General features: G+C 40.7%; 1 protein-coding gene across 10 annotated transcripts in view; it reads right to left on the reverse strand.

Annotated features, from left to right (window-relative positions):
* Positions 1-329: 329 nt before the first annotated feature.
* LOC116991975 overlaps positions 330-24,824 on the reverse strand; it is an 86,980-nt gene continuing 62,485 nt past the window's right edge. For 7 of the 10 annotated variants that reach the window (XM_033050995.1, XM_033050996.1, XM_033051000.1 and 4 more), the window contains 5 exons: positions 24,238-24,789; positions 21,995-22,483; positions 9,614-9,787; positions 8,169-8,373; positions 330-7,880 (listed from right to left, as the gene is read on the reverse strand). In XM_033050995.1, coding sequence (XP_032906886.1) covers positions 7,736-7,880; positions 8,169-8,373; positions 9,614-9,787; positions 21,995-22,483; positions 24,238-24,789 — 1,565 coding nt within the window. In that variant the 3' untranslated portion in view covers positions 330-7,735. The remainder of the gene's footprint in view (positions 7,881-8,168; positions 8,374-9,613; positions 9,788-21,994; positions 22,484-24,237; positions 24,790-24,824) is intronic. The other 3 variants (XM_033051001.1, XM_033050997.1, XM_033050998.1) reach the window with 2 other exon arrangements.

Consider the following 24,824-nt stretch of genomic DNA (forward strand, 5'->3'; position numbering starts at 1 on the left):
AACTGCCACAAATATGAGTTAAAGATCTAGTATTTTTAGTAAAAGCTTTCCCAGCTTCACTTGTAAAAGACTAAACAAAAGTCGTTCAGGAGAGATTTATGGTATAATTGGGAAGCCATTTCCGAATCATTCAGAGGTGAGAAGGTTCGAGACTGCAACATAACCTCTGTTTTGGATGATGGCATCAGTGGTATCGTTAGAGTTGAAATTAATCTGGACCTGCACTGGAGCATTTTAAGATTGCAAGTACAGTACACATCCTTACAAATTCTCACTTAAGCAGGGTACTGTGTTCAAGGTCTAACATACTAAATTTACCAGTCTGAACATTTTTATTTTGGGTTTTGTTTATTTGGAGTAAATGATACACAACCTTCAGTAACATGTACAGCAGTAACAGTTTATACCTCTGAGGCACCAGCTTCCAGTTTGGTTTGTTTAACCTTCAACAGTTTAAGAACAGAAGTTAGTGTGGAAAGTTGAGTTAACATGTGTTGTACACATCTTCCTTAGAAGCTTTACCATATACTAAATTTATAAATGACTCCATTACAAATCAGTAAATACAGCCCTATACAGCTGTGTGCGCAATCAAGTTTACATATTTAAAAAAAATTATAAAATGCAGTGTCTACCTAATTACAAATGTGTTCCACTGACCCCAGCAACAGAACAGCAACGGTGCAGGATACAAATAAGCAGCAGTAGAGACTAAAGGTTGAATTTCAAATATTTCACGCATCAAACCTGAGCACAGGAAATTTCACCATAGCTACTGAATTGTAGCTTACGATAGTATTTTAAAACCATGGACAACAGCATTCATTATACAATGATTAATCTCTACTGGTCCTCATTATGTACCAAGAGAAAATGGCAGTTAGGATCGTGCCCTGCAGTAATATCTATATACTGAGCTTTTCGGTTTAATCCTTCATCCAGCTAGAGTGTTGTCAAATATCTATAGAAATCTTGCATCTTAATATGCAGGGTAATACTGAATGAAAACTCAGCCTTGAACATTAATGCTAGTCCTGTACCTTATTTCACTTTGGTAAAGGGAAGCTTCTAGCTTGAATGTTTGACCTCCTCCCATTAAAAAGAAACAACCTCCCTGGATGTCAAATGAATTTGACCTAGGAGAGAGGAAGAAAGGTAATACTACCCAATGCAAGGAAAATAATCCAAGCAGTACTCACTTGTTTAGTTATGACAGTGACCACATGATTAAGAGGCAAAAACATTAACACCTATTTAGATACTAACGAGGAGCATATTAAAGCCATGCCACAAGGATTCCATAGGGCATACCTTAGATCTGCTCTACTCTTTGTAGGGTTACACCTATATTATATCAAGCCTAACTACCCTTTAGTACTTTATTCACCACATCTTGGTACAAACTAGGTCAAGAACTGCAGCTGACTACAGGAACTCAAACTATTTTACACCATGCAACAATTTCTTTTTACAATATCTCAACATGAATATCAGGTTAATGCGTTGACAATTTTTTCAAAAAATGTGTCTGTAGTGATCCTGGCTTCCATATAAAGGAGCTTGTCCAATACTTTATCATCCTGTGGCTGGCATCAGTGAAACACCTTAAGACCATGAATTAAAATTCCAAGTGTAAAAGTGACTTTTTAAACCTACAAAATACATTATACAAAAGCAGAATGACAACCTTAACAGTACTGTGCATGGGGAGAGGAGGGGGACAATCAAAGGAATGGACTGAGTATCATCACACATTCAGGGAAGCTTTCAATCCAGAGTTTCTAATCAGGAAAAATAAATAAATTAACCACAGTCTGCTACATTGATATTTAAGAGATTAAAAGATTTGAAAAACAGCATCTGCAACTGAACTGTTGCTTTGTGCACTTCAAGGTTTTACTTTTTCACATTTCCAACATCTGTTGTATTCCTTCCAACATATACCTGCCTCAAAGAAAAGAAGCACAGAAAGATAGCTCTAGTCACAGTTAATGCATCTTCCCCCTACATGCCCAACCCCACCTCAGAATTTCAAGAGTTGACCTTGTGATCGATCACTCAGGGGTTTTTTATTTTTAATGCTGCAAGATCACCAAAATACAATTTATTCAAACCGTGATGGTCCATATGACGATTGCATACACTTCTTATTCTAGCTACTCCTGTTGAGAGTGAAAAATTGTTCTGGAATTCAGGAACAAGATGTTTTGGGCAGCAACAATATTCAGAGCATGTCCATTGGAAATGACATGCAACGTTTTCTATTATAGTGTTCTTTTTAATTAAAAAAAACATAGTTCCAATCTGTATAACAGTGATAGCTACAAAAACGGAACCCTTGTACTGCAATTTCAGTCATGAAACACCTGCTCAACATGTAGATTAATCGTCCTGGGTACTTTTACCATAATTTTAGCATTCAGGTATAGTCCCCAGATAAGCAGCATTTTACTGGTAGAAACTGGATGGCAATGTAGTTTCACATTACATGTCTAATCCAAGAACTACTGACCTCACACAGCATGTGTACTTTACTGCACCTGTCTCTGGTAGAACATGCAGATCAACCGAACACAAAAACCCACACTTCCACAAGTTGTAACTGTCTGCAAGGATCTCCAAACTAAACAACCCAAGCCCTCCATTGATTTTCCACAGAATATGAGGCCTAATGCAGTCAAGTTTCTCTTCAGAATCTTAAAGCAAAATCAGCAGGGGAACTGGGAAAAGTGGGACGGCATCACTCCAAGCAACATTTCAGAAACTTACACGGGTAATTGTTCAGATTCACACCTGTGTATTTGGATAGCTCAAAAGTCATGAATGTTTCCTCAATTCATGGAAAGATTCATAGCAGATGCCCTAGACAATATATTTACTATTGCCGCAGATGTCCTAGCCCTATTTACAGTGCAGAACAATTCACTTAATCATGTTGAGGTAAAACAGGTCATATGAGGTCATGCCCAATAACTCTAAGCAGCTATCCACTCATAATCTAACTGGCTAGCCCAACTGGTTAAATGGCAAAGCCAGTGACCTCCATGTGGTTGCAGGAACATCGTACGGGTTCCTAATATATCTCCTTACTATCTGGTGTCCCGAGACAACATAAAGTATTTTGTTTTGCTGGAGATGAGTTTCTCATACATTACTTGGATCTGGTCAGAGGATGTTAGCAAGTTAGTGAGCCATGGGAACCATCAAAGCCAAAGTGAGCATCAGCAAGAAGCCCACGATTTAAGTCTCCCAGGGGTTAACTATTAAATATGAAACCCTAACAAGCTTACAGAGCCTGACCAACAGTCTAGAGAGATTGGAGAAATCGATAAATCTGAACATTCCAGTCCAGAGTAAGCACTACACAACAAAGGCAGCTGAAAAGGATGCGGGATCTGCATACATGATCAAAAATCAGACTGAAAAATAATCAGAATTACAACTAGATTACAAACATTCACTCAGGACTGCCATGATGCACTGTGGATTGTTGGGTACATATCAACATTCCTTATGTGGCTATTCTTGTAGCATTCAAAGTGGAGCAGCTTTGCAGAACCACAGATTCTCCGGAGTACATTTTGAATAAGACAATTCACATTTTGAAAGGGGACAAAACAGTGAAATGATCAAGATAATTCCAAATCCCAACCAGCATTGCTTCACCAATTGCCTGGTAACCTAATTGCTGGAATCTGTAAGCCACTCTACACCTACCTTCAAAAACACTAACATTTACATCTGAGAATGGATTGGGCCTCATTCCATGTGATTTAAACATTATACACATGGCTGTTGAACTCATTACTGATTGGTTTGATGTTAAAATTCCCATGTGTTCACCTTAAAAAATACTTTTCCAGCAAACGATATCAAAGTTTAACAAAAAGAACAATTAATGGGACTGCCTATTATAATCTGGGAATTAACACAAAACTCAAGGCTGCCCATCTCACTGGCTACAAACCCAGTAACTCAGTATGATTCACAAACTCAAATCACATTTCTGCTACGAGGCGAGTTGGTTGAAACAAAACTTCTGAAATATCACTCTGCTTTGGAAACGTTCATCTGCACAGACCGATCGTGCAGGACGATTTTGCCAGAAGATGGTGATCAAAACGGTTTTACTCCATATCCTCAACACTCCATGTATTAACAAAAGGGAAATTAAAGCTGTGAATCTGCAAGCTGCGCAAAATTAAAATTCACTTTTATTGTGGTAGCTGTAATACTTTTTTTAAAAAAGGAGTGGGTTAAAATACAAAGGGTTGAGAATCAGTAATATTCAACAGCACATGCAAGAACAAGTTGGGGTACAGAATAAAAAGCATTTTTATGAAGTTACAACTACATCAATAAAACAAAAAGCAAAATCTCATTATAGTAACCACCACCAGAGAAATCATTGATGTCACAACCCTAAGTAATTAAATATTTGCACTACCAAAAAATTATTCTCAAATACATTTCAGATTCTTGGAAGGCAATAGCAACCACGTTCAGAGCCAATAGCCGATTCCTTTCTCCACCTCTTCACTGATTTAGTCACAGACGTTACCTCCCTGGTACAATCTTCAATCGCAACAACCAGGACAAACAGACACTGCCAACTACCCAAGAGATTCCTTTAAAGTTTCAAGTAAAAGATAAACCTACAAAGATTGATCATCAAAACTAACAGGAATAGATGGAGGAAAATAATTAATTCTATTCAGAACGAACAGTGAAGTTGGATTGATTGACTTAACTCTTTCAAAGCCTCAGCACCAGGTCCAAACATTACTCTCTTAACATGCTGCTCTCCTAAAAACCACCTGACTGTTGAATCAACTCCCATGCCTTTGAATTTGATGGGAAGAGTTATTGTTGAAGCAGATAAAGATTTATTTCACACTGCCATTAAATGTGATCAGACCATCAACAAGACTAGAGATCTCCAGGAAATCTCAAAAGCCAAAAGAACAATCTCGTGGGCTGCTAACAATCAGATTGCACAGCAAGCAAACTTCAGAAAAGAGGCAACTCCAAGTAACGTCTCCACTGGCAACAAGGTGACAAATTGGTATTAATACCATAAGAGTTCCCAGTTCAGGAAGACTCATTTGAAATATAATCAAGATCTGCTCCATTTAAAATACTCCACACAAACCCAGATTGAAAATACACAAACGGCGCAGAAAATTTGTATTTACTCCCTGGGTTGTTCTGGGAGTGGGATGGGATTACGAGGGAAAGATCGAGGTGCCCCCCAGCGAACAGGAGCAACCAAAATCCCAGGATTTACACAGGTGGTTGCGGGTTCAGACAAACTTAATAGCGGACATGTAGAAACAATAACCGTGAATCTGTGTGGCTCAGGGTCTGAGGAAGTGTGAGAAGTTTGCCAGCGGCGGAGCGTAGTGAAGGGTCTTGCCTCCATCTTGCAAGTACCAGACCCAAGGTGAAGGAGTGGCAGTGACAGTTTGGCAGTGAAGATGGGAAGTTCAGAACTAAAATTAAAAGGTTCAACACAATACTAAAATGAAATATTCAAAATATATATTTTGTTACCAATACACTAAAAAACCCACAACAATAAACTACCCAAATGACCATCGGAAGGGGATTTACGTACAATGAATTTCCACTGGTTCAATGAAGGGTTGTGTAAATGTGTTGAGACACAGTCCATTCTGGAAAACAAAATCTTTTTCTATGATACCCAACAACCAATTTCATAGCACCTTTGGTTATGAAGGTATATTTCAGTACACTCCAAGTTACAATACACAGTCACAGGAACAAACAGGTAACAAGATATTTTTTTTTGGTCACAGAGTCCAACTGCATTAGATGCACAGACCCACATCACAACACTGAAAATAGATAGTGATCACAAACAATAGGTTTTAATTCAAACAGTCAATCAAAACAAATCAACCATTTGTAGTCCACTTACAAATCAGAAGTGGTGGTTCTGAGACAGATTTTTTTTTGTTTTGGTGGAGAGAGGAAAGAGAGATTTGAATTTGACGAATATCTTTCTAATGAGCAGCCTTGAGAGAACTCCCTCCTCTTCCTCCCCACAGCATCATTACCTGGCTTGCTAAAGGACCAGTGGATGGTCGATCACCCCAGTAGCAGGGAGATCTCTTCGATGCATAACCGATGGAGCAGGCAGGTGACCCTGCTGGAAGCAGTGGCTGGGCTGGTTCCTGTGGGAGAAACTTGCATCTATCTGCTCGTCAGACACAAGGTGACAAGGGGTCCACGGACGTGAAAGGGAGCACAAGAGATTCAAGGACCTGCTTTACACTTTGCTAAAATCAACCATCATCCAGCACACGTACAAGACGACAAAAGGAAAAATAAGGCATCTGTACAGTACAACTATCAAGTATACCTACATCTTTCTGCGCAAATGCACTGCCACTTGGTGACCTAAACACATTAAAAGCAAATAGCCCCTTCGCTAAATATTAAAATTGCAACTAAATTCTGAAACATCTATGACCAAAATGCGAAATTAGTGGCTTGGACTACGAGGAATAAACGTCCCCCTTTTGGACTCGCGTTGCCCCCCCACCCACAACCCACCCACCCTCACAGCCACATGCCCGTTAGTCGAGAAACAGAATTGTGTGACTCGATCCACACGTGGCAGGAGTGAGGCAAAATACACAACTGTGGGAGGAGGGATTCTGTTTCAAAGGCTTTCCGACCTAATGGAAGCGGAAAGCAGGTTTCCTGCTAGCGGACATACCAACGTTTCAGTTAAACCAGGCAGACTGTGAGACTGAAGTACTCCGTATTGCCTTTGAGCAGGGATTGATGTATACATAGCTGTCTGCACTCTGCTATCTGAAGAGCCCATTGTAACACAGCACCCTTTCAGATCCGGAGGGAGTTGCTGTCCACTCTGCTGGAGAACCCACTGCCCACTTTTGGACTGGAGGCTGGCAGCAATGCAAGTGAACCCCCCCCCCCCCCGGGCTATGGGCCAGATATGCCAGTGGACGCGCCTCAGCCTTGGACATCATGCCAGGCAGGACCAGGTGACCTGTGCCTTGTATCCAAACCAGCACAGCCCCCTTTCACTCAGCACAGCAATGGCCACGTCCACGCCTCTGTGTCACAGCTGCCTGTATCTGCCTCAACGCAACAAGCAGGAGGAGGGCAGCCTGCAGAGGAGTCCTTTTGGTTATCTTTAACTGCGACACGTCAAATTTAAGCTTCACTCACAACAATTTAACAAGTGGTATGTTATTAAAAATGGACTAAGTTACTGTCATCCATCTGCCTTGTGTTGCCTTCCGTCTTTCCCAAGGCACAAATTAATGCAGGATTCCTTGCCTGGGGGTTTAACGGCAGGCGGCCAAATGGATCTGGAGCAAGCTGTGGCCCCGGCTACATTAGTGCCACATACTTCAGCGCCCTCTTGACACTGCGGCTCTCCTCGACAGGACTGTGGCACGTGACTGCTTCTAGACTATACAACATTAATCAAGGCTAAGCTGTTCTGCGCGACATTCTAATTGTATGAGGTGAATGCAGAATTACTCTATAAGGAAACCCACGTAAGGCAGATACTTTCATTACTACACAGGGACTTAAACGTTCAAAGGCAAAGAAGAACCTTTCCAAACTTCACTAAACTAGAACATAAAAAAGAATGGCATGTGTCTTGGAGAGAGACTGCGCTTGTCGATCTGACCCCATCTACCCAGGTTTCTACACAGGCAGCAGATTCAACCTATTTCTCAGGCTCAGCAGACGTGGAGATCTCTTCGCGAACAGCCTCCACCTTCGGGAAGTTCACGTCCAGGATGTGTCGCTGAAGGTGTCTCACCCATTCTTCCTGAATTGAGAGAGGCCCATGGAACTCCACATCACAAAACCTTTTGGGAAGGAAAGATGCCACTGTTAATCTAATCAACTCACGATTTGGCTGAATTGTTATCACACCATCCCATCCAGCAACTGCCTCTCAACCCATCCACACCCAAAAATGTTGTTCTGCCACACTATTACCACAGCAGAAAGGTGTCACTGGTTAAAAATCCTGGAATTCCTTATGTTCAAGGATGTTCTGAGAGTTAGAGATGAGCAAAAAACAAAACTCACCCACGCCCAAATTTCACGGACCAATGGTTAAATGCATTTCACTGTGAAGGCGGCGCACTCACCTGCATTTCAGAGTATAGATGTTTCCTATAAACTTCACCAGTGAGAGCGGCTCAGGTTTCAGGACTGGAAAGATCACAGGCCTGACTCGGAGAGGTTTGGGTTCCTCTGACTTTGACCTGAACGTCTTTGTCTCCTTCCCCTCCTCTCGTTTCGGTGACAAGTTCTCTGTGTATATCGTTGGCTTTTGTTGCTTACGCTCATTGTCTGAACACGAAAGAGAAACCGTTAGCTTATCATCTTATTGAAATACATACACATTATATCCATTAAACCTTATGGGGAAGACAGTTTCAAAAATAATCTCAGATGTGGTAAACCTGCCTGTACACTTAAACCCTCCAAAGATCACTGCTTAACGAGCACTACATTACTCCCATGCCGTGGTTTATAGAGTTAAATATTTGCCAGTACAAAAGGCACTTAGGCACTTTGAAAGAAGTTCTAATTAAGAACAGTATGTTGACAAATATCTTGATCCCATACCACTGGCCAAATGAAAAAAGACAAAATTATTCGAGCATCTGTGGGGACTATTGTGCAGGGGGAAAATCATTTAACTAGAACAGTAATCCAACTACAATTCCAATGCAAGCTATATTCAATCTAATTGTGCAGAAACATATCAAGTTATTAGATTTCAGCTATACTGAATGGTCGTGTCTATTGTAGAGTTTTGGATGGGGGGAAAAAGTAACATTATTAGAATATTTACTTTTTTTTAAAGACTAAAAACTCTGGTTAATGCAAGTGGTAATTTAGAGGGTTTAACTGCTTCTACTGGACAGGACAGACAATTACTCCACATGTGCCAGGAATCAAGCAGGTATAACAGTAATGCCATTTATCAGAAAGGTGTTCCCACAACACACGTTCAGATTTAGTGCCAAATGAATTCTTTAAAGTTACACTCTTTAAAAGGACAGAGGGAGTCAGTACAATCCATTTCTTCTACTCTCCTAACTGTTAACCAACCTTTCTCTGAATTCGTTGGAATCTGAAAATTGCGCTTGTGAGGTGAGTCACCAAACCGCATGCAAACGGGGCTTGATTTCAATCTTATACCGGATTAACTTACTTACACATTACAATGAATTAAGCACCTTGGCTCCGTTTCTATACAGAAAAAGAGTGCAAGAACAAAAGGCACAATAAATACAATCCACTCACGTGCAAATTAAAACAAAAACTTACATACATAAGCAAGCAAAAGCTGCATCTAGTCCCTGAACTTCTAGGGTTAGGCTTTGCATTCTCAAGCACGTCATGGAATAGACGCTTAACTTCATTAGTGGGGACCAACTTCGTGTCTGGATTACAGCATGTATCATCACACACAGTTTCCTTTCACAGTGCAATTGCAATTTAACAAGCTTTCTCTTCGGCACTGTCAAAGTTCACATTTAGTTTTTTTTTGGTTAAGTTATACAAAGCCAAAGGGTCTCACATGTGTCGGTGAGTGCAGGTTCAGCCTTTTCGTGGAGTTCCTCAAACTGAGACAGACTCGGTAACTTCCTTTTCAATCCAGATTTCAGATGGCCACGCATATGGTTGGAGAGGCCTACACCCGTGGTTAGTGTCACTCCACAATACTCACAGGTTCCTAACTTGACTGGGTGCTCTGTTGTCCAAAATGAAATTAAGATTCAGTTACCACCCTGCCTTCCACAGTTTAATTCCTAATTTAATTTGAGGTTCTGGCAGGTCTCAGCCTAGTTCCTAGTGGACAAGAGCCCACAGCACTTCAAAGGCTCATTAATTTAGCAATGATTGTCTGCAGATTTCTTTTAGCGGATGGTGTGTGAAATGGAAATAGAAATTAACACATACCACTTGGGGCTGCTCTTGGGAGTTAAGATGGTTGACACCTGGGGGAACGCAGGCAAGGAGAGAGAGCTAGTGGGCGCTCTGCATCACGGGCGAGACCCTCTCTGACTAGGGAGTTCTCAATGACTGCAAAGCAGAAAAATGCTCCACTTTCACTCGCATCTCACACACACACACACACACACAGACTCGCACATTCATTCCTCATCCGTGCATCATGCCAGATATTTGGAATGGGAAAAAGATGCAAAGTAAAGGAAGCCCCAGAGCCCATTCAACTATCAGCATTTAGTCCACTCAACGATCAGCATTTTCTATTGAACAATTATTTCCTTCCAACTTATCAATGTTCTTCAATGCACCGTTTTTTGTTTAAAATTACCGCGAGATTAAATCTGGATACAAGGTTTACATTCAAATATTTTGATCCCGTCTTCGTCTTATTATTTGAGAAATTAACAGATTTCATACCTTTCAGAATCCAGCGCTTCTAATGAAGTGCTGGATTCTGAAAGGTTTGAAAATTGAAAAGACCCCGTAACTGGAGAAAGGATTAATAATGTCAGCATGCATGGATATTTTCCAATAATTTAGCACACGGGCCTATATCTGTTAATTAGTATTGTTTTGGAAAGGACTGCAGATGCTGGTTTAAATCGAAGATAGTCACAAAATGCTGGAGTAACTTAGCAGGACAGGCAGAATCTCTGGAGAAGGAATAGTATTGTTTCTCAGCTACGATACAAACCCATTCACCCTGCTGGAATGAGCTATTACTGCATACAGCTCCCGCCCACCCAAGTTTGGCAACACATAGAGTAGTCCCCCAACCCTGTCCACAGATGGCCCACCTTAGTGCAGCACCTTTAGGTCCGGCCCCAACCAGAAAGTCCCATTACATTCTCATTTTACCCCCAGAATTTCCATAATGGATAGACCTCAACATACATGGTGCCTATGTAGCAAAGACATCCGTAAGCATTTTACAGGAGAGTTACCAAATACAAAAATGATACCAAGCTAAGTAAGGAGAAAGGACACAAAATGCTGGAGTAACTCAGCAGGTCAGGCAGCATCTCTGGAGAGAAGGAGTAGGTGAAGGAGTCTGAAGAAGGGTTCAGACCCGAAACATCACCTACTCCTTTTCAACAGAGATGCTGCCTGACCTGCTGAGTTACTCCAGCATCTGCAGTTCCTTCCTACACAAGAAGAAAAGGACAACAGCCAAAAGACAATCCAAATGGCAGAACGCAAGGAATGCCTCGGTGCAGGCAAGAGCCTGAAGCAAAGTTGAATGATTTGCAATTCCAGAATTTAGGGCCTCAGCGTTGAAGGTGTAGCTTCAAATGGTGCAGCAATTACATTTGGGAATAAAGAGGAACGCAGGAGAAAATGGGCTGCTGGAGGAACTCAGCCTGTCAGGCAGCATTTGTGGAGGGAAATAGGATGGTGGCATTTCAGGTTGAGACCACTCATCTGGACTGAAAGAGGTGAGATGGCCGTATAAAGACGTGAGGCAAATCTGTGATCTCCTGTCTTCACTTGAATGATCCAAGACTATATGGTGCTAAAGGGCCATCGGGAAATTAGGATTTGTCAAGAGTCTGAAGACTGGTCCTGACCCAAAACATCACCTAGCCATGTTCTACAGGATGCTGCCCGACCCACTGAGTTACTTCAGCATTTTGCATTTTTCCCAGGATTTGTCAAACCCTGGAAGGGATTTAAAAATACGGGAGCCAAGTGGGTAAGCAAGTTCAATGGGACGATGTGAAGAAGGTTACAGACACCTTAAGCTTGGGCCGAGTTGAAAAAGAGGGGCCAAGCATGCACTGGAATAGTTGAGTCTGGAGATAACAAAGTCATAAGACTTCAGATGCATAAGACTACAGCAGCACACAGCAACATTACCAGAGTTGAAATAGAGGTACTGGAATGGCAGCACATGGCTTGAAACACTACTGTGGGTCATGTAATAAACCAAAGTGGCAAATGGCCGTGTTCACTTTCAGATAAATATCCGGGAGGGGGAAGGAATCAACAGCTAAGAAACAGAAACATGGCCTTAATCTTCCCAATATTTACTTGAAAAACATTTCTGTTTACCCAGCCATGGATTCTGACAAGCTCTGATAGTTTAAAAACAGTAAAACGGTGCCGGGGAGAAAACACTTGGGCCATGTGTTTGCAAGTGAAAATTAAAACCGTGATTTTCACTGACAGCTTCTTCCCTAGAGTAACCCACTAAAGTCTAGCACACCCTCTTTGTGCATTCACAACAACAATCTGGAAGCCAGTCAGATTCTCAACTCCAACATAAGAGTATTTGGGCTATGTTCTTGGCCAGTTTAAAAACCCCAACCAGAACATTCTGCGGTTCAATGAAATCTCAACTGAAATCACAACCAGTGACTACATTCAGTTTGTGGTAAGGAGATCTCAAGATCAGTGCTTGACATGAGATACAAGCCATTTTAAAAGCAACACCCATTGAGATAGATACATGTCAGAGCAAAACCTTGCAAGCCATGAATAAACACAGCTATGATGCACTGCCTCAACTCAATCTCTACTTTGTTTCAATATTTAAAGAGATATCATGTTTCCTCGTAGCATAGGTTTAAATAGACTAAACTTCTGGGGCAGTTCCCAGCTTTTCTAATGGACAGATTAAAAGCAAATATCAGCAAGGGCAAATTTCAGCTTCAAATTTTTGCTCTCATTTAAAATCGTAGGAGGCAGTAACTAAACTGTTGAAAGGTATTTTGGAATACACTAAGTTCCCTCCCTTCACCTCCATTCCGTGCAGTTCAAATTCAGGCATCTGCTGAGGAAAAATGTTCTCAGTGATGGGACTATCAATGCAACGATACAATTAAAAAGTTAAAAGCTAATCCACTGATATACAAGCAAAGCTGCAGCTCACAACCTGGACCACAGGTTATAAATGGATCGGTTTTGCTGTATTTTGTGGGGAGGGCTTACACAAAGTATTGCTGCTAACTCAAATGTGGTAGCAAGCACATTTGTTAAAACATTAAAATAACTACTCCTACCACTCTTATCCAATCAGTTCCAGTAAGAATGTTTTAGACCAGGTAATATTAATTTTGGTATGAAGATATTTTAAACAAACAAACTGTTAAAAAAGCAGCATGAGTAATGAACGATTATAAGTAAGTAGCAAAGAGGAGGATGACCGAATGTTTAGTGCAGAAGGCAACAGCTTATTTTCTGGGTGAGAAATTGCATTCGAAACAGTTCACCTGAAACAAGAATTAATCATTCCTCAATAGCTGCACCCGCTGAGTTTCTCCAGCATTTTTGTGTACCATATAGCATGTTGAGCAGTACCACACAGGAACAAGCCATTTAACCGATAATGTCCATGCTGATCATGATACCAAGTTAAACTAATCTCTGCTTGCACGTGATTCACATCCCTCTATATCCATGTCCCTATCTAAAAACCTCTTAAACACCACTTTTGTATCTACCTCCACCACTGTTTAAGAAAAACTAGCCCCTGCACACTTTTAAACTTTGCCCTTCTGGACTTAATCTATGTCCTCTAGGCTGTGTCATTTTCGTCTACCCTATCATAATTTTACGTACTTCCATCAGGTCTTAATGGATCCACAGGGAAAAGCAGCAGACTGAATCGGAAAGTGTGAGCAAGCATCCGGTGCCACTAATAAACGGTAACTTGAGCCACAGTGTCTGGACTTGCGATCAGAGAGAAGCAATCTCATTTGTATTCTGTCAGAAATCATCTTGTTGATTAGCTGAAGCTACTGGTCAGGATAGCAACTCTGCACTTCCACCTATGGACTGCTAACAACTGGCTGACAAGCTGCTAGGAAATCACTGCATTACTGCAAATAGTATTCACATGCTTTATATTAATAAAGGTCATTGCAGTTTTAATAAATTCCACCTACTTCCAAACTCTGAACTTCATCGCTTGGAATTTTCTGTTTGAAACCAGAACTTATTTAAATAGCCGGAGGGGGAAACATTAGAAGTCAGTAAGGTGAAGGTTGCCAACCAGAAGGGAAGCATTAACTCTTTTTCTCTCCACAGATGCGACAGTTTTATTATTAAATCAATGAAAGAAAGAGGGCGAGACAAGTACATGGATGATTTTAAAACAAGGGCATAAACATTTAAAGGGCATGTCCCACTTGGGCGACCTAATCCGTGAGTTCTGGCGAGTTTGCCCTCGACTCATACTCACAGCATGGTCGACACGAGGTCGTAGGAGGTCTTCGTAACTCTCCTTCATGCTCGAGAGTGGTCTCCACGTACTCGAGGCCTCAGCTAGTAAAAAAAGGTCGCCATGGAAAAAAATCTATACTTTTTCTACTCGTAGGTTTAGTCGTAGTAGGTCGGCATGTTAGTCGTAGGTAATCGAGGGTAGTCTAAGGTAGTCAAAGGGAGGTCGAAGGAGGTCGTCTTCACTCCACTATTCGGTGTCCAATTTTCCCGAAGTTAGTCGTAGCTAGTCTTCAACATAGTCGAAGGAGTCTTCTACATAGTCGAAGGAGGTCGTCAACATGGCATTTTCTCGAACGCTTCTAAACTCGCCAATTAGGTCGCACAAGTGGGACAGCCCCTTAAGTCTATGTCTTGTTATATTCTGAGTAACCCTAGTATTTTATGTTTCTATTTCAAATTCACAGCATTTATATGATTTTGCTTTTCAACATTCTACTTGCAATTAGTCTATCAACGTACTGAGTAATCAGTTAAATATTGTGCTATCAAGTCAACAATTCCGTAGATTATTTTTTCATTCGAGGACTATATACGCATTCAAACATTACGAAGTAAAGAAATCACAGGAAATCATTACGATTCAAGATTGGACATCAAATTAAAGAAATATTAGGGCAGAAGACCAAAATTTTGGGCAAAGGTAAGTTTTAAAACATCTTGCAGGAGAGAGAAATTGAATGATATAGAAAGAGAATTCCAAGTGATGAAATCTAGATTACAGACAAGGATATAATTTCTTTAAGTACAGGCATCATAGTTTTAGAAGTAAAGGCAATTAAAGCAAGAGGATGAGACAAGGACGTGGAATGAATTAAAACAATGGCACAAACTTTTAAGTCTTTGTCTTGTTATATTATGACCCATTTAAAAATAAAACTTATTAGTAGGTTGGATGTCACTGGCGTCACCAGCATTGACTGTCCATTCTTAAATGTAACTAAAAATCTACAACATTGAGAGAACGGCCAAACGAGCAGTGGGCCCTAGGGCAAGTTAAGACAAGCGTAGCAGGGTATGGGAGAATGACGACAACAGAAATAGTTTAGAAGTGTCTAGATGTAAAAACGGGATGGATGAAAGTTACAGCAGGGGTGATGCAGGTAAAGTTATAGAATTCAAAGTATAATGAAGGGCTGACCAGCGGTAGAAGCTTATTTCAGGCTCAAGTACAACACCAAGGCTGTGTAAACTCTGATTCGGCCTTCGCTTATTGCCAGGAGTCAATGCCTTGGGAACAGAGTTTGGTCCGAAAACAATGGCTTCTAACAAGAGCATTTCCTTTTATAAACTTCTCAATTGTTGTCTTAATCCATTAGGATTCAAATTATGAAGCAACATATGCACCAACAACTGCAATAAAAATGGGTTTTTGTGAAGGCAAAATTCCAAGATAAAATTTGGCAACTTTATTAGAATGCCAAATAAAACACAAAAAATTAGCCGCAAGATCTTAGAAATTCTTTGTTATTTGCAACAAAGCTAAGCTGCACTAGTCTATCTTCTGAAGGAATAAATCCAAGTACTAAACATGAATTAGACATAATTAGGTTTACCCAAACCAAAATGAAGGCAAACAAAACTCTACATTTCAGCTTCTTTCATTAAGTTGATATGAGGATACTGATTTCAAGTATGGGTTTTGAGTTAATTTGCTGGAGATAATTCCAGGTTGCAGAGACGTGGTAAATTACAGCTTCAGTGCAGAAACTAATAGAGTTATTAAATGCAGTGTTGTTGAAACAGTCATGCAATCAAGAAAAAATGCCTAACACTAAAGAAATCTCTGGAGCATCTGCGATCATCAGTAACTAGCATGCAGTCCTCCAATCTTCAAGGAAATAAATCTTGCACAACATAAATATTTGTGGCCATGCTGCTGACCAAGGTGTAGATCTAAAAAGAGCCACTTTAAATGGTGAACTTCCATCAAATCAAAATGAAGAGTCTCTGACTATAAAAGTAGAGGTTAGCTTACCTTCTATTATGAACTTAAATATTTTTATGAATTTAAATTTTGAATGACATTTTTTGATACTTTTATGCATTCTTGGGTCAAAACTTTTATCCTTCCAGCTTATAATGAAGCACATGTCACTATTTATCTTACTTGAGAACGTGCACTAAATTAAATAGCTTTTTAGTGTAGATTTCCTTGCAATATTAGTTTTTGTACTTTTTTAAAAATCGTTTACTTGCATGAATTAAAACGTTTACTGGGTTTTATCCCTCAAGTTTATTTTACAATGGATAGTGTCAAACAATTAGAAATTCAAAAGTTAGAAATACTGCTGGAATATTTAATATTTAAAAATGCCTTAATTATGATCTCCCATTCCTCACTTCTAGGTTTGCCATTACCTTTCATAGCTTTTCACAATTCATAGAACTTAACAAATTTAGTGAAGTGTTTGGTGTGGGATAAAAAAAATGTATACTGATTTTTTGTTTGATCAATCATCTCCCAAGCATCTATGGCAGAACTGGAAACCAAAATGAAGTAGGAATTTTCTCCAGGTGCTCTCAAACAAAAGTTTAGGCCTGCAAAAATACTTGCATAATACCAAGTAAATGAGTATTGTTGTTTTATTCAATGAATCTGACATCCACACCTGAACCTTCTGAACATGTACAGCTTAAGAGTTTGATAAATCATTTTGGCTGCTATTAACGGATGCAGCTGGTTCCTCTTATTATTTTATTGTTCCTTCACTCCTATCCAATTTTAGAATGATAAAGTCTGAACAAGTCTATTGAATCCTGAGTGCAAAGTCCACATTTTCAACACCAGAGGGCTGAAGATTTACCTGAATATTAACCGACCGTGAACTTTTAATGTTTAAAGCTAGCTTTACATAAAACGAGAGACCCAGAAACAAAATCAAATTTCACATGGGTAAATCCATGAAGTAAAGATTAAAGCTTCCTCTGGTCACTAATTCCTCTGCTATGTTCCACTGTTCCCTTCAACCATTCATCTCAATTTGACAAACTTTCTAACCTTAATCAGCAAGGTGGAAAAAGAGGCATCTCCTCATGAAGCATTATTCGCAATAACTAACTATCTGTGTTTATGCTAGAAACAGGATGGGGAAATATCTATAATGTTACTCCATTCCGTGGGGATAAATAACTAACTTATATCATACAGAAAATAACCATACTGTCACAGAGTCATACCCTTTGGCCCAACTTGCCCATTCTGATCACGATGCCCCCCACTAGTCCCATCTGTCCTCCAAGCATTTCCTATCCACATACGTGTCCAAATGTCTTTTCAATATTGTTATAATACCTGCCTCAACTACTCTCTTCTGGCTGCTGGTTACATTTACCCACCACCCTCTACGTGAAAACAACCACTTGGAACAAGTACCAGATAAATATCAGCCAGTAATAGCTTAACCACAATCCAAAGTGATGAAAGACATGGTGGGGGACTTAGAATACGCTTAGATGGACATCTAATTTGGGAAAGTTATTAGAATATGTATATCAGCACTGAGCACAAAGCACTTGCAGAAATTTAGGTAAATTAAAGACATAAGCCAGGGTCGATCAGTAAGGCATTCTAAATGACAACAATAAAAACCGAGAAGATAAATTGTGACATGGAGTTGTTCATTAATTTATTCTTGACTAAGTTCCAGAAAGTTCAGAGTCTACTGAGTTAAAATAATGCTTGTATTTGAAGGTGGAAGGCAGACTGCAGGGATAGTGGGCATGGAGTCAAAGTGAAAGGTTACGGGAAGAAGGGGTTTGAGGGGGGGGGGGGGGGGGGTGAAATAGATCAGCCATCACCAAATGGTGGAGCATGTTCGATGGGATGAATGGCCTTTCTCTGCTCCTATGTCTTATGGAAAGTGACGAGAGGAATTTTAAAAGGCTCTACTTGGGAATTCCACTAATTAATGATTGGGATAATATATTAGAGAACCAAACATCCAAGTTTGTTAACTACGTTAATGGAATAGTAAGTAGTGCAAACAGAAATACAAAATCACAAAATGATGTTGACTGATTTAATGAACAGGTAAAACTGTGGCAAGTGCACTTCAACAGTGATTAAAGGAAGGGCTATCTACACAATAATCAGACAAGTACTTGTAAGTGGAATGAAAAGGAAAAAAATGAAAATTAGTATCTATTACATCAGCTCATCTACACTTTGCTAAAATATCTGGTTGTATCTGTACTTTCAGAAGGCTTTCGACAAGGTCCCACATAAGAGATTAGTATACAAACTTAAAGCACACGGCATTGGGGGTTCAGTATTGATGTGGATAGAGAACTGGCTGGCAAACAGGAAGCAAAGAGTAGGAGTAAACGGGTCCTTTTCACAATGGCAGGCAGTGACTAGTGGGGTACCGCAAGGCTCAGTGCTGGGACCCCAGCTATTTACAATTTATATTAATGATCTGGATGAGGGAATTGAAGGCAATATCTCCAAGTTTGCGGATGACACTAAGCTGGGGGGCAGTGTTAGCTGTGAGGAGGATGCTAGGAGACTGCAAGGTGACTTGGATAGGCTGGGTGAGTGGGCAAATGTTTGGCAGATGCAGTATAATGTGGATAAATGTGAGGCTATCCACTTTGGTGGCAAAAACAGGAAAGCAGACTATTATCTAAATGGTGGCCGATTAGGAAAAGGGGAGATGCAGCGAGACCTGGGTGTCATGGTACACCAGTCATTGAAAGTAGGCATGCAGGTGCAGCAGGCAGTGAAGAAAGCGAATGGTATGTTAGCTTTCATAGCAAAAGGATTTGAGTATAGGAGCAGGGAGGTTCTACTGCAGTGTACAGGGTCTTGGTGAGACCACACCTGGAGTATTGCGTACAGTTTTGGTCTCCAAATCTGAGGAAGGACATTATAGCCATAGAGGGAGTGCAGAGAAGGTTCACCAGACTGATTCCTGGGATGTCAGGACTTTCATATGAAGAAAGACTGGATAGACTTGGCTTATACTCGCTAGAATTTAGGAGATTGAGAGGGGATCTTATAGAAACGTACAAAATTCTTATGGTGTTGGACAGGCTAGATGCAGGAAGATTGTTCCCGATGTTGGGGAAGTCCAGGACAAGGGGTCACAGCTTAAGGATAAGGGGGAAATCCTTTAGGACCGAGATGAGAAGAAACTTTTTCACACAGAGAGTGGTGAATCTCTGGAACTCTCTGCCACAGTGGGTAGTTGAGGCCAGTTCATTGGCTATATTTAAGAGGGAGTTAGATGTGGCCCTTGTGGCTAAAGGGATCAGGGGGTATGGAGAGAAGGCAGGTACGGGATACTGAGTTGGATGATCAGCCATGATCATATTGAATGACGGTGCAGGCTCGAAGGGCCGAATGGCCTACTCCTGCACCTATTTTCTATGCATCTATGTATCTATCTTTATGTGCAAGCAGCTAAAATTGCTGCCAACACCATGGATGTCATATGTATTGTGACTAAACCCTAACATATCACTGCAACTAAATCCAAATAAAAGGACAAATTTCCTGGTCTGTACATATCGAGGTAAACTAATAACACTACCAACATTGTGGATGTCACAACATGGCCAGTATATTTTGATCATTGATAAATTTTGTCCTTTCAAAAGTCTGCTCCACTTCGAAGGGCAATGGTGTGCCTCTCACAAGAGCAATGCAACGGCAACACCGCTTGCCAAGCCTGTCAATACATGTAATCAGGGCTACGTAATGAAGTAAGATGTTCTTCCTCAAGTACCCAACTGCAGTCACACACTCTAGCTAATATCTGGCTTTAGTTTAGTTTAGTTTAGAGATACAGCATGGAAACAGGCCCTTCGGCCCACCGAGTGTGGAAGGAAATCGAAGATCTCGAAGAAAACCCAAGCAGGTCACAGGGAGAACTTACAAACTCGGTACAGACAAATACACGTAGGCAGGATTGAACCTGGGTCTCTGGCAATGTTAGCGTTCTAAGGCATCACATCTACAGTTGCGCCACTGTGCCACCCAGTCCTTACTAATGCGTTGGTCCTTATAAAAGTGATAGCTTATTCCTTCCACGTTTTTTCATCACTTGCCTATTTCCCAGTGCAGAACATTCACTTGTGAATTATCCCGAGTAAAATTAACTTGAAGTAATGACTGTGGGTAATTACATGTATTCATCCCTGTGATGTGCACTGTGTTGGGAGAAGGCACGAGAATGTGGTTAGGAGGGAGAGATAGATCGGCCATGATTGAATGGCCGAATGGCCTAATTCTATTCCTATCACTTATGATCTTTTGATGATTCTGACCTAGGGTGCTGTCTTTGTGCATATATGCACGTTCTCCGTGCGTCCGCATGAGTTTCCTCCTGGTGCTCTGGCTTTCATTAACTAGTTATGACAAAGCTTCAATGTTGAGAATTCAATGTTTTGCAGTTCTCCAGCATGATTGCCGTGTAAAAATAATGCAACCGATGAGTGCCCAACAAATTGCTAAAGAGGGCAATACAAAATCAAATTCCAGATTTTATTTTATATTTTAATTAAAAAAAATTTTTTAAAAGGGGAAATGATTTGAGAACATGATAGTTGAAAGCCATTTTGACTGCTGAAACCAAATGGGTCAAATGGCCTTTTATTCTGAACACTGCTGAGATTTGCAAGCAGTTGGTGAAATATCAGTCTCCTCAGGCAGGGAATGGGGAGATACGGATAATGTGCAGATCAGAGTTGGGACTAGGCATCCTGCTGTGGGCCAATGGGCTTGTTCCTGTGCTGTTCTGTTCTACGTTCATTAAGATGTGCCAAGGCAAAAATAGAGCCATGACAGAAAGCTAAAATAAAAGGGAAGACTGTGGTCCTGGTAAAATGACTTCAAATACTATTATTTTAATAGTCAGAGCTACACTGCACTTGCAGTAAACATGCAAGTGCAGCAAACACAGAGCTTATTCAACAGGCCATTTGCAACGGTTCACAAGGATGAATAACCACCAGTTAAGAAAAATCAGCAATGGGTAATAAATGCTAGCCTTGTCAGTAGTGCTCAAATACTGAGCGCAAATTAGGAAACAAGAATTGGAGACTGAAAATGGTAGTTGCATCAATATTACAAAATAAAATGCGTCGCACTCATGTGGATTATGGGATATTGGTTTACAATGGGTGTCTTTCATTTTAAATAGGTATACCGGAAAATATCAAACAAACAGAAAATCTAACTAAATTTGCTGTTAGAAGTGCATGGGTCCACCTTCTCAGGAGTTTTTAAACGATTGCTAGTGTACTAGCTTATCTAGGATTTTAGTACGGAAATATTTCTGTAACTTAGAAGAGACGTTATAAATATTGGGTAAACTTTCAACCTCTCCCCCATCCAACAGTGATACATCATTCAGCGGCTAAGGCAACTGAACTAACAGCTTCTAAATAGTCAGATGCTATCAATATGGAGTTACAAGGTCCAGGACATTGTTAGTGAGGGTTAGGTATCTGCATAACTAGTCTTCTGCACCAAAATTACAGAAGAACAAAAACATTATTAAAATGTAAAGAAGTCCTTAGTTTTTTTTTTTTAGCTAAAAGGGCTTCACAGGAACTGGCTCTTAAAGTGGTAGGTGAAATCTGACAGTTAGCCTGTCTTTACTTGGAGTTCCAACCTACGCCTTTAAGATGAGAACGCTGCACAGAAACAAGTGACCAATTTTTCTTTTTCGTTTTTATAATTCTATGAACATGTTTGCTTAAACACCGAACACAAACTTACTTCTCTTTTTCTTTGGATGGGGCTCCTCGTCCTCGGATGGCATGGAGGAGCTTGGGGTGCATTCAGTTATGTTGCTTTGGCTCAGATCAGTGGGAGTGTAGCACTCGTTCGGAGGCATTTTGTCTGTCTCTGGATTCTTCTGCACCGGTGAGGTTGGGAAGCCCAACTCTACTGTTTTGGGCTGCACCGGTTCCAACTTCACTGTCTTACCCCCTGGTAATGAACACAGCTCCCCTGGCAACTCCTTAACTATTGATTTGATATTGTTTCTGATGGGCTTTGGAAGGGGGCGATCCTGCACACAGTTCACAGAGGTACCGGGGCTAATGTTGGGCTTCTGGCGGATCCATTCCCTCAGGGTGTCTATCGGTGAGCCGTTGATGTGCCATTCAGTCACCCCGAACTGTCTGAGATGGGCTCTGGCATGGCTGGCTAAAGCTTTCCGGTTTTCAAAGTAGTGGCCACATAATTCGCAGCAAGTGTCTGCAGCTGCAGGGAAGAGACCAGGACACAAATCAACTTCTTAATGTGACTCCAGTCGCTTCATTATGCAGCTATCAAATTAATGTACAACAGTCCCAATTGTAAAGACTGGAGTTTGTTCTGTACATGCTGAGCTAAGATATTTGGTGCATAGACCAGCCATTAAGCCCATGCCAAATTATCAACATTTAAACCAGTCCCAATCATCTGCTCATCTACCTTTATAAATGACATTTATCAAATATTTATCCATCGTCCTCCCAAAGTGCATAATTATGTGTGTCAGGGAGCATTCTCCTTATCCTAATAATCCTGTGCTTACATAAGCTTATAATTCTACCCTCTTATTAAAACCCTTTTGAATTCAACTACAGGGTATTAAAACCCTTTTGAATTCAAGTACAGCTCCCACCATCCAATCTTAATGGAAAAATGCTCCATGAGATGACGTGGATTCCAGTGCATAAATCTGCATAGAAGCGAATTGTAGGTTCAATGTGGGCTTTTCCTGTTGGCTGAGTAAGTAAAGAAAATGACTCTGAGGTACTGGCCAGGGATGGTTTCTGTGTTGAGGTAGCTGGTCTCAGCCAGGAACCAAGTGGGAGAACTACAAGTGATGGGACAACCTGTTGGGGCAAAGGAGGAGACTAAAATAAATCTTGTTAGGATTTCCGATCTTGATTTCTTATGATATGCGACAGGACTGAGGGCAAGGTCAAGATCAGACCCAGTTGCATTGCTCTCCATGATGTAAATCTGTAGATATTCTCAGTCTAGGGCTCCAATGTGAAGAATGCATACATAAAGGACTGGTCCCAACCTTAAGACCTGCAAACGAGAAAGCCAGTGCCTGAAGGAGACAAAGAGAAACTGGAAAAAACACAAGTAAAATAAGAATCGCCTTTCCACACAACGAGTTTGCTTTATCACGACAAGAGATTGTTTTCTAATTACTCTACTCTGAGCCCTTAACTGTCCAGTTAATGTTTAATATCAAACAGTTCATGCAATATACCGGCAGTTTAAACTCCCACCCTTGGGCACTAATACCATAAGAAATAAAAATACAGCGATATTTAGTGGAATAAAAAAGGCTTTTTAATAGATTTGAATGTAATTTTACCTCTTGTTTCCACCTGCTGTTAATAATTGAGAGATGAGCAGATGAAACCCATAAAGAAGAAACTCAAATGAAACAGTAATGTTATCTCAAAATGTAAAGATAATCAAGTAGGTTATTAATGCATCATGGTATCCAAAAGATTGAAATTTGTTTTAAGGCCAATCCTTTTCAATGAAATAAATGAATACCAGCCTTGGAATACAGCTGTACTCTCATTATGAGGAGTTTTTTGTTTAACAATGCACAACTTTAACCTTGTGCAGCCATTTATCTGTCTTCAATGCTGAAGAGATAGGTCCAGAAAAGGTCACCTTGTCATGTAGGTGTCACCTTGGCTGTTAAGTTCTTGAAATGCCTGTAGCCTTTCAGCTGTGCAATATTTTTTCTCTCATGAAAAGCTGCACAAGTTAGCTTTAGCTATTGTCCTTCTCTCCAGGAAACTCAAGGTGTGCTTCAATGCATGGTCAGGTCAGTGTACACAGGTTGTAAAGAAAATTGGATAACCTGGGAATTTTTCTTGCAAACAGCTGCTGAGAAGCAGTCCCAGATGTAGAGCAGCTTGCCCACTGATCAATTATATGGTGCAATAACATGCAGCACGGTGAAAGAAAATAGTACTGGAAGTAGACTGACTTACCAATTACCGGTGTTGTTGTCACCTTCTCCTGTGGAGACCAAGTGGCCTTCGGCTTATAGGAACCCGATTCCGTATAGCTGGGCTTCAATTCATGTGTCATGGTTCTTTCATCTGGCATGGATTTCTTTAGTGATGCAGTCGATACAAAACCCATGGGTATTTTCTTTCCCAGAGGTGACAAGGTTGGATGTTGGCTGTTAGATGTATAGGTCAATACTTTTCTATTTTGGGGCGTCAGATGCTTTTGATGCATCACCTTAACGGGTGACTTAATAATATGTCCAAATGGCTTAGCAATGGGTTTCTCCTCGTATTTGTAGTTCTGGGGGTCCTGTTGCAGCCCCCGTTGCTCTGGGTCGTGGCCAAATGGTTCAAGCTTCCCCTTTCTTTTCATCAGCTCCTTCAGTGTGTCAATCGGTGAACCGTTCACTGTCCATTCTGTCACCCCAAACTGCCTCAGATGCGACCTGGCATGGCTTGACAGTCCCTTGCGATTCTCAAAGTATTCACCACAGAATTCACAACGGACATCTTTGCTAGGTTGATCAACTGCTGCCAAAACAAAGACATTTGATCTGAGATTTAAT

This window comes from Amblyraja radiata, chromosome 35 (genome assembly GCF_010909765.2).
Source record: "Amblyraja radiata isolate CabotCenter1 chromosome 35, sAmbRad1.1.pri, whole genome shotgun sequence".
NCBI classification, from domain to species: domain Eukaryota; kingdom Metazoa; phylum Chordata; class Chondrichthyes; order Rajiformes; family Rajidae; genus Amblyraja; species Amblyraja radiata.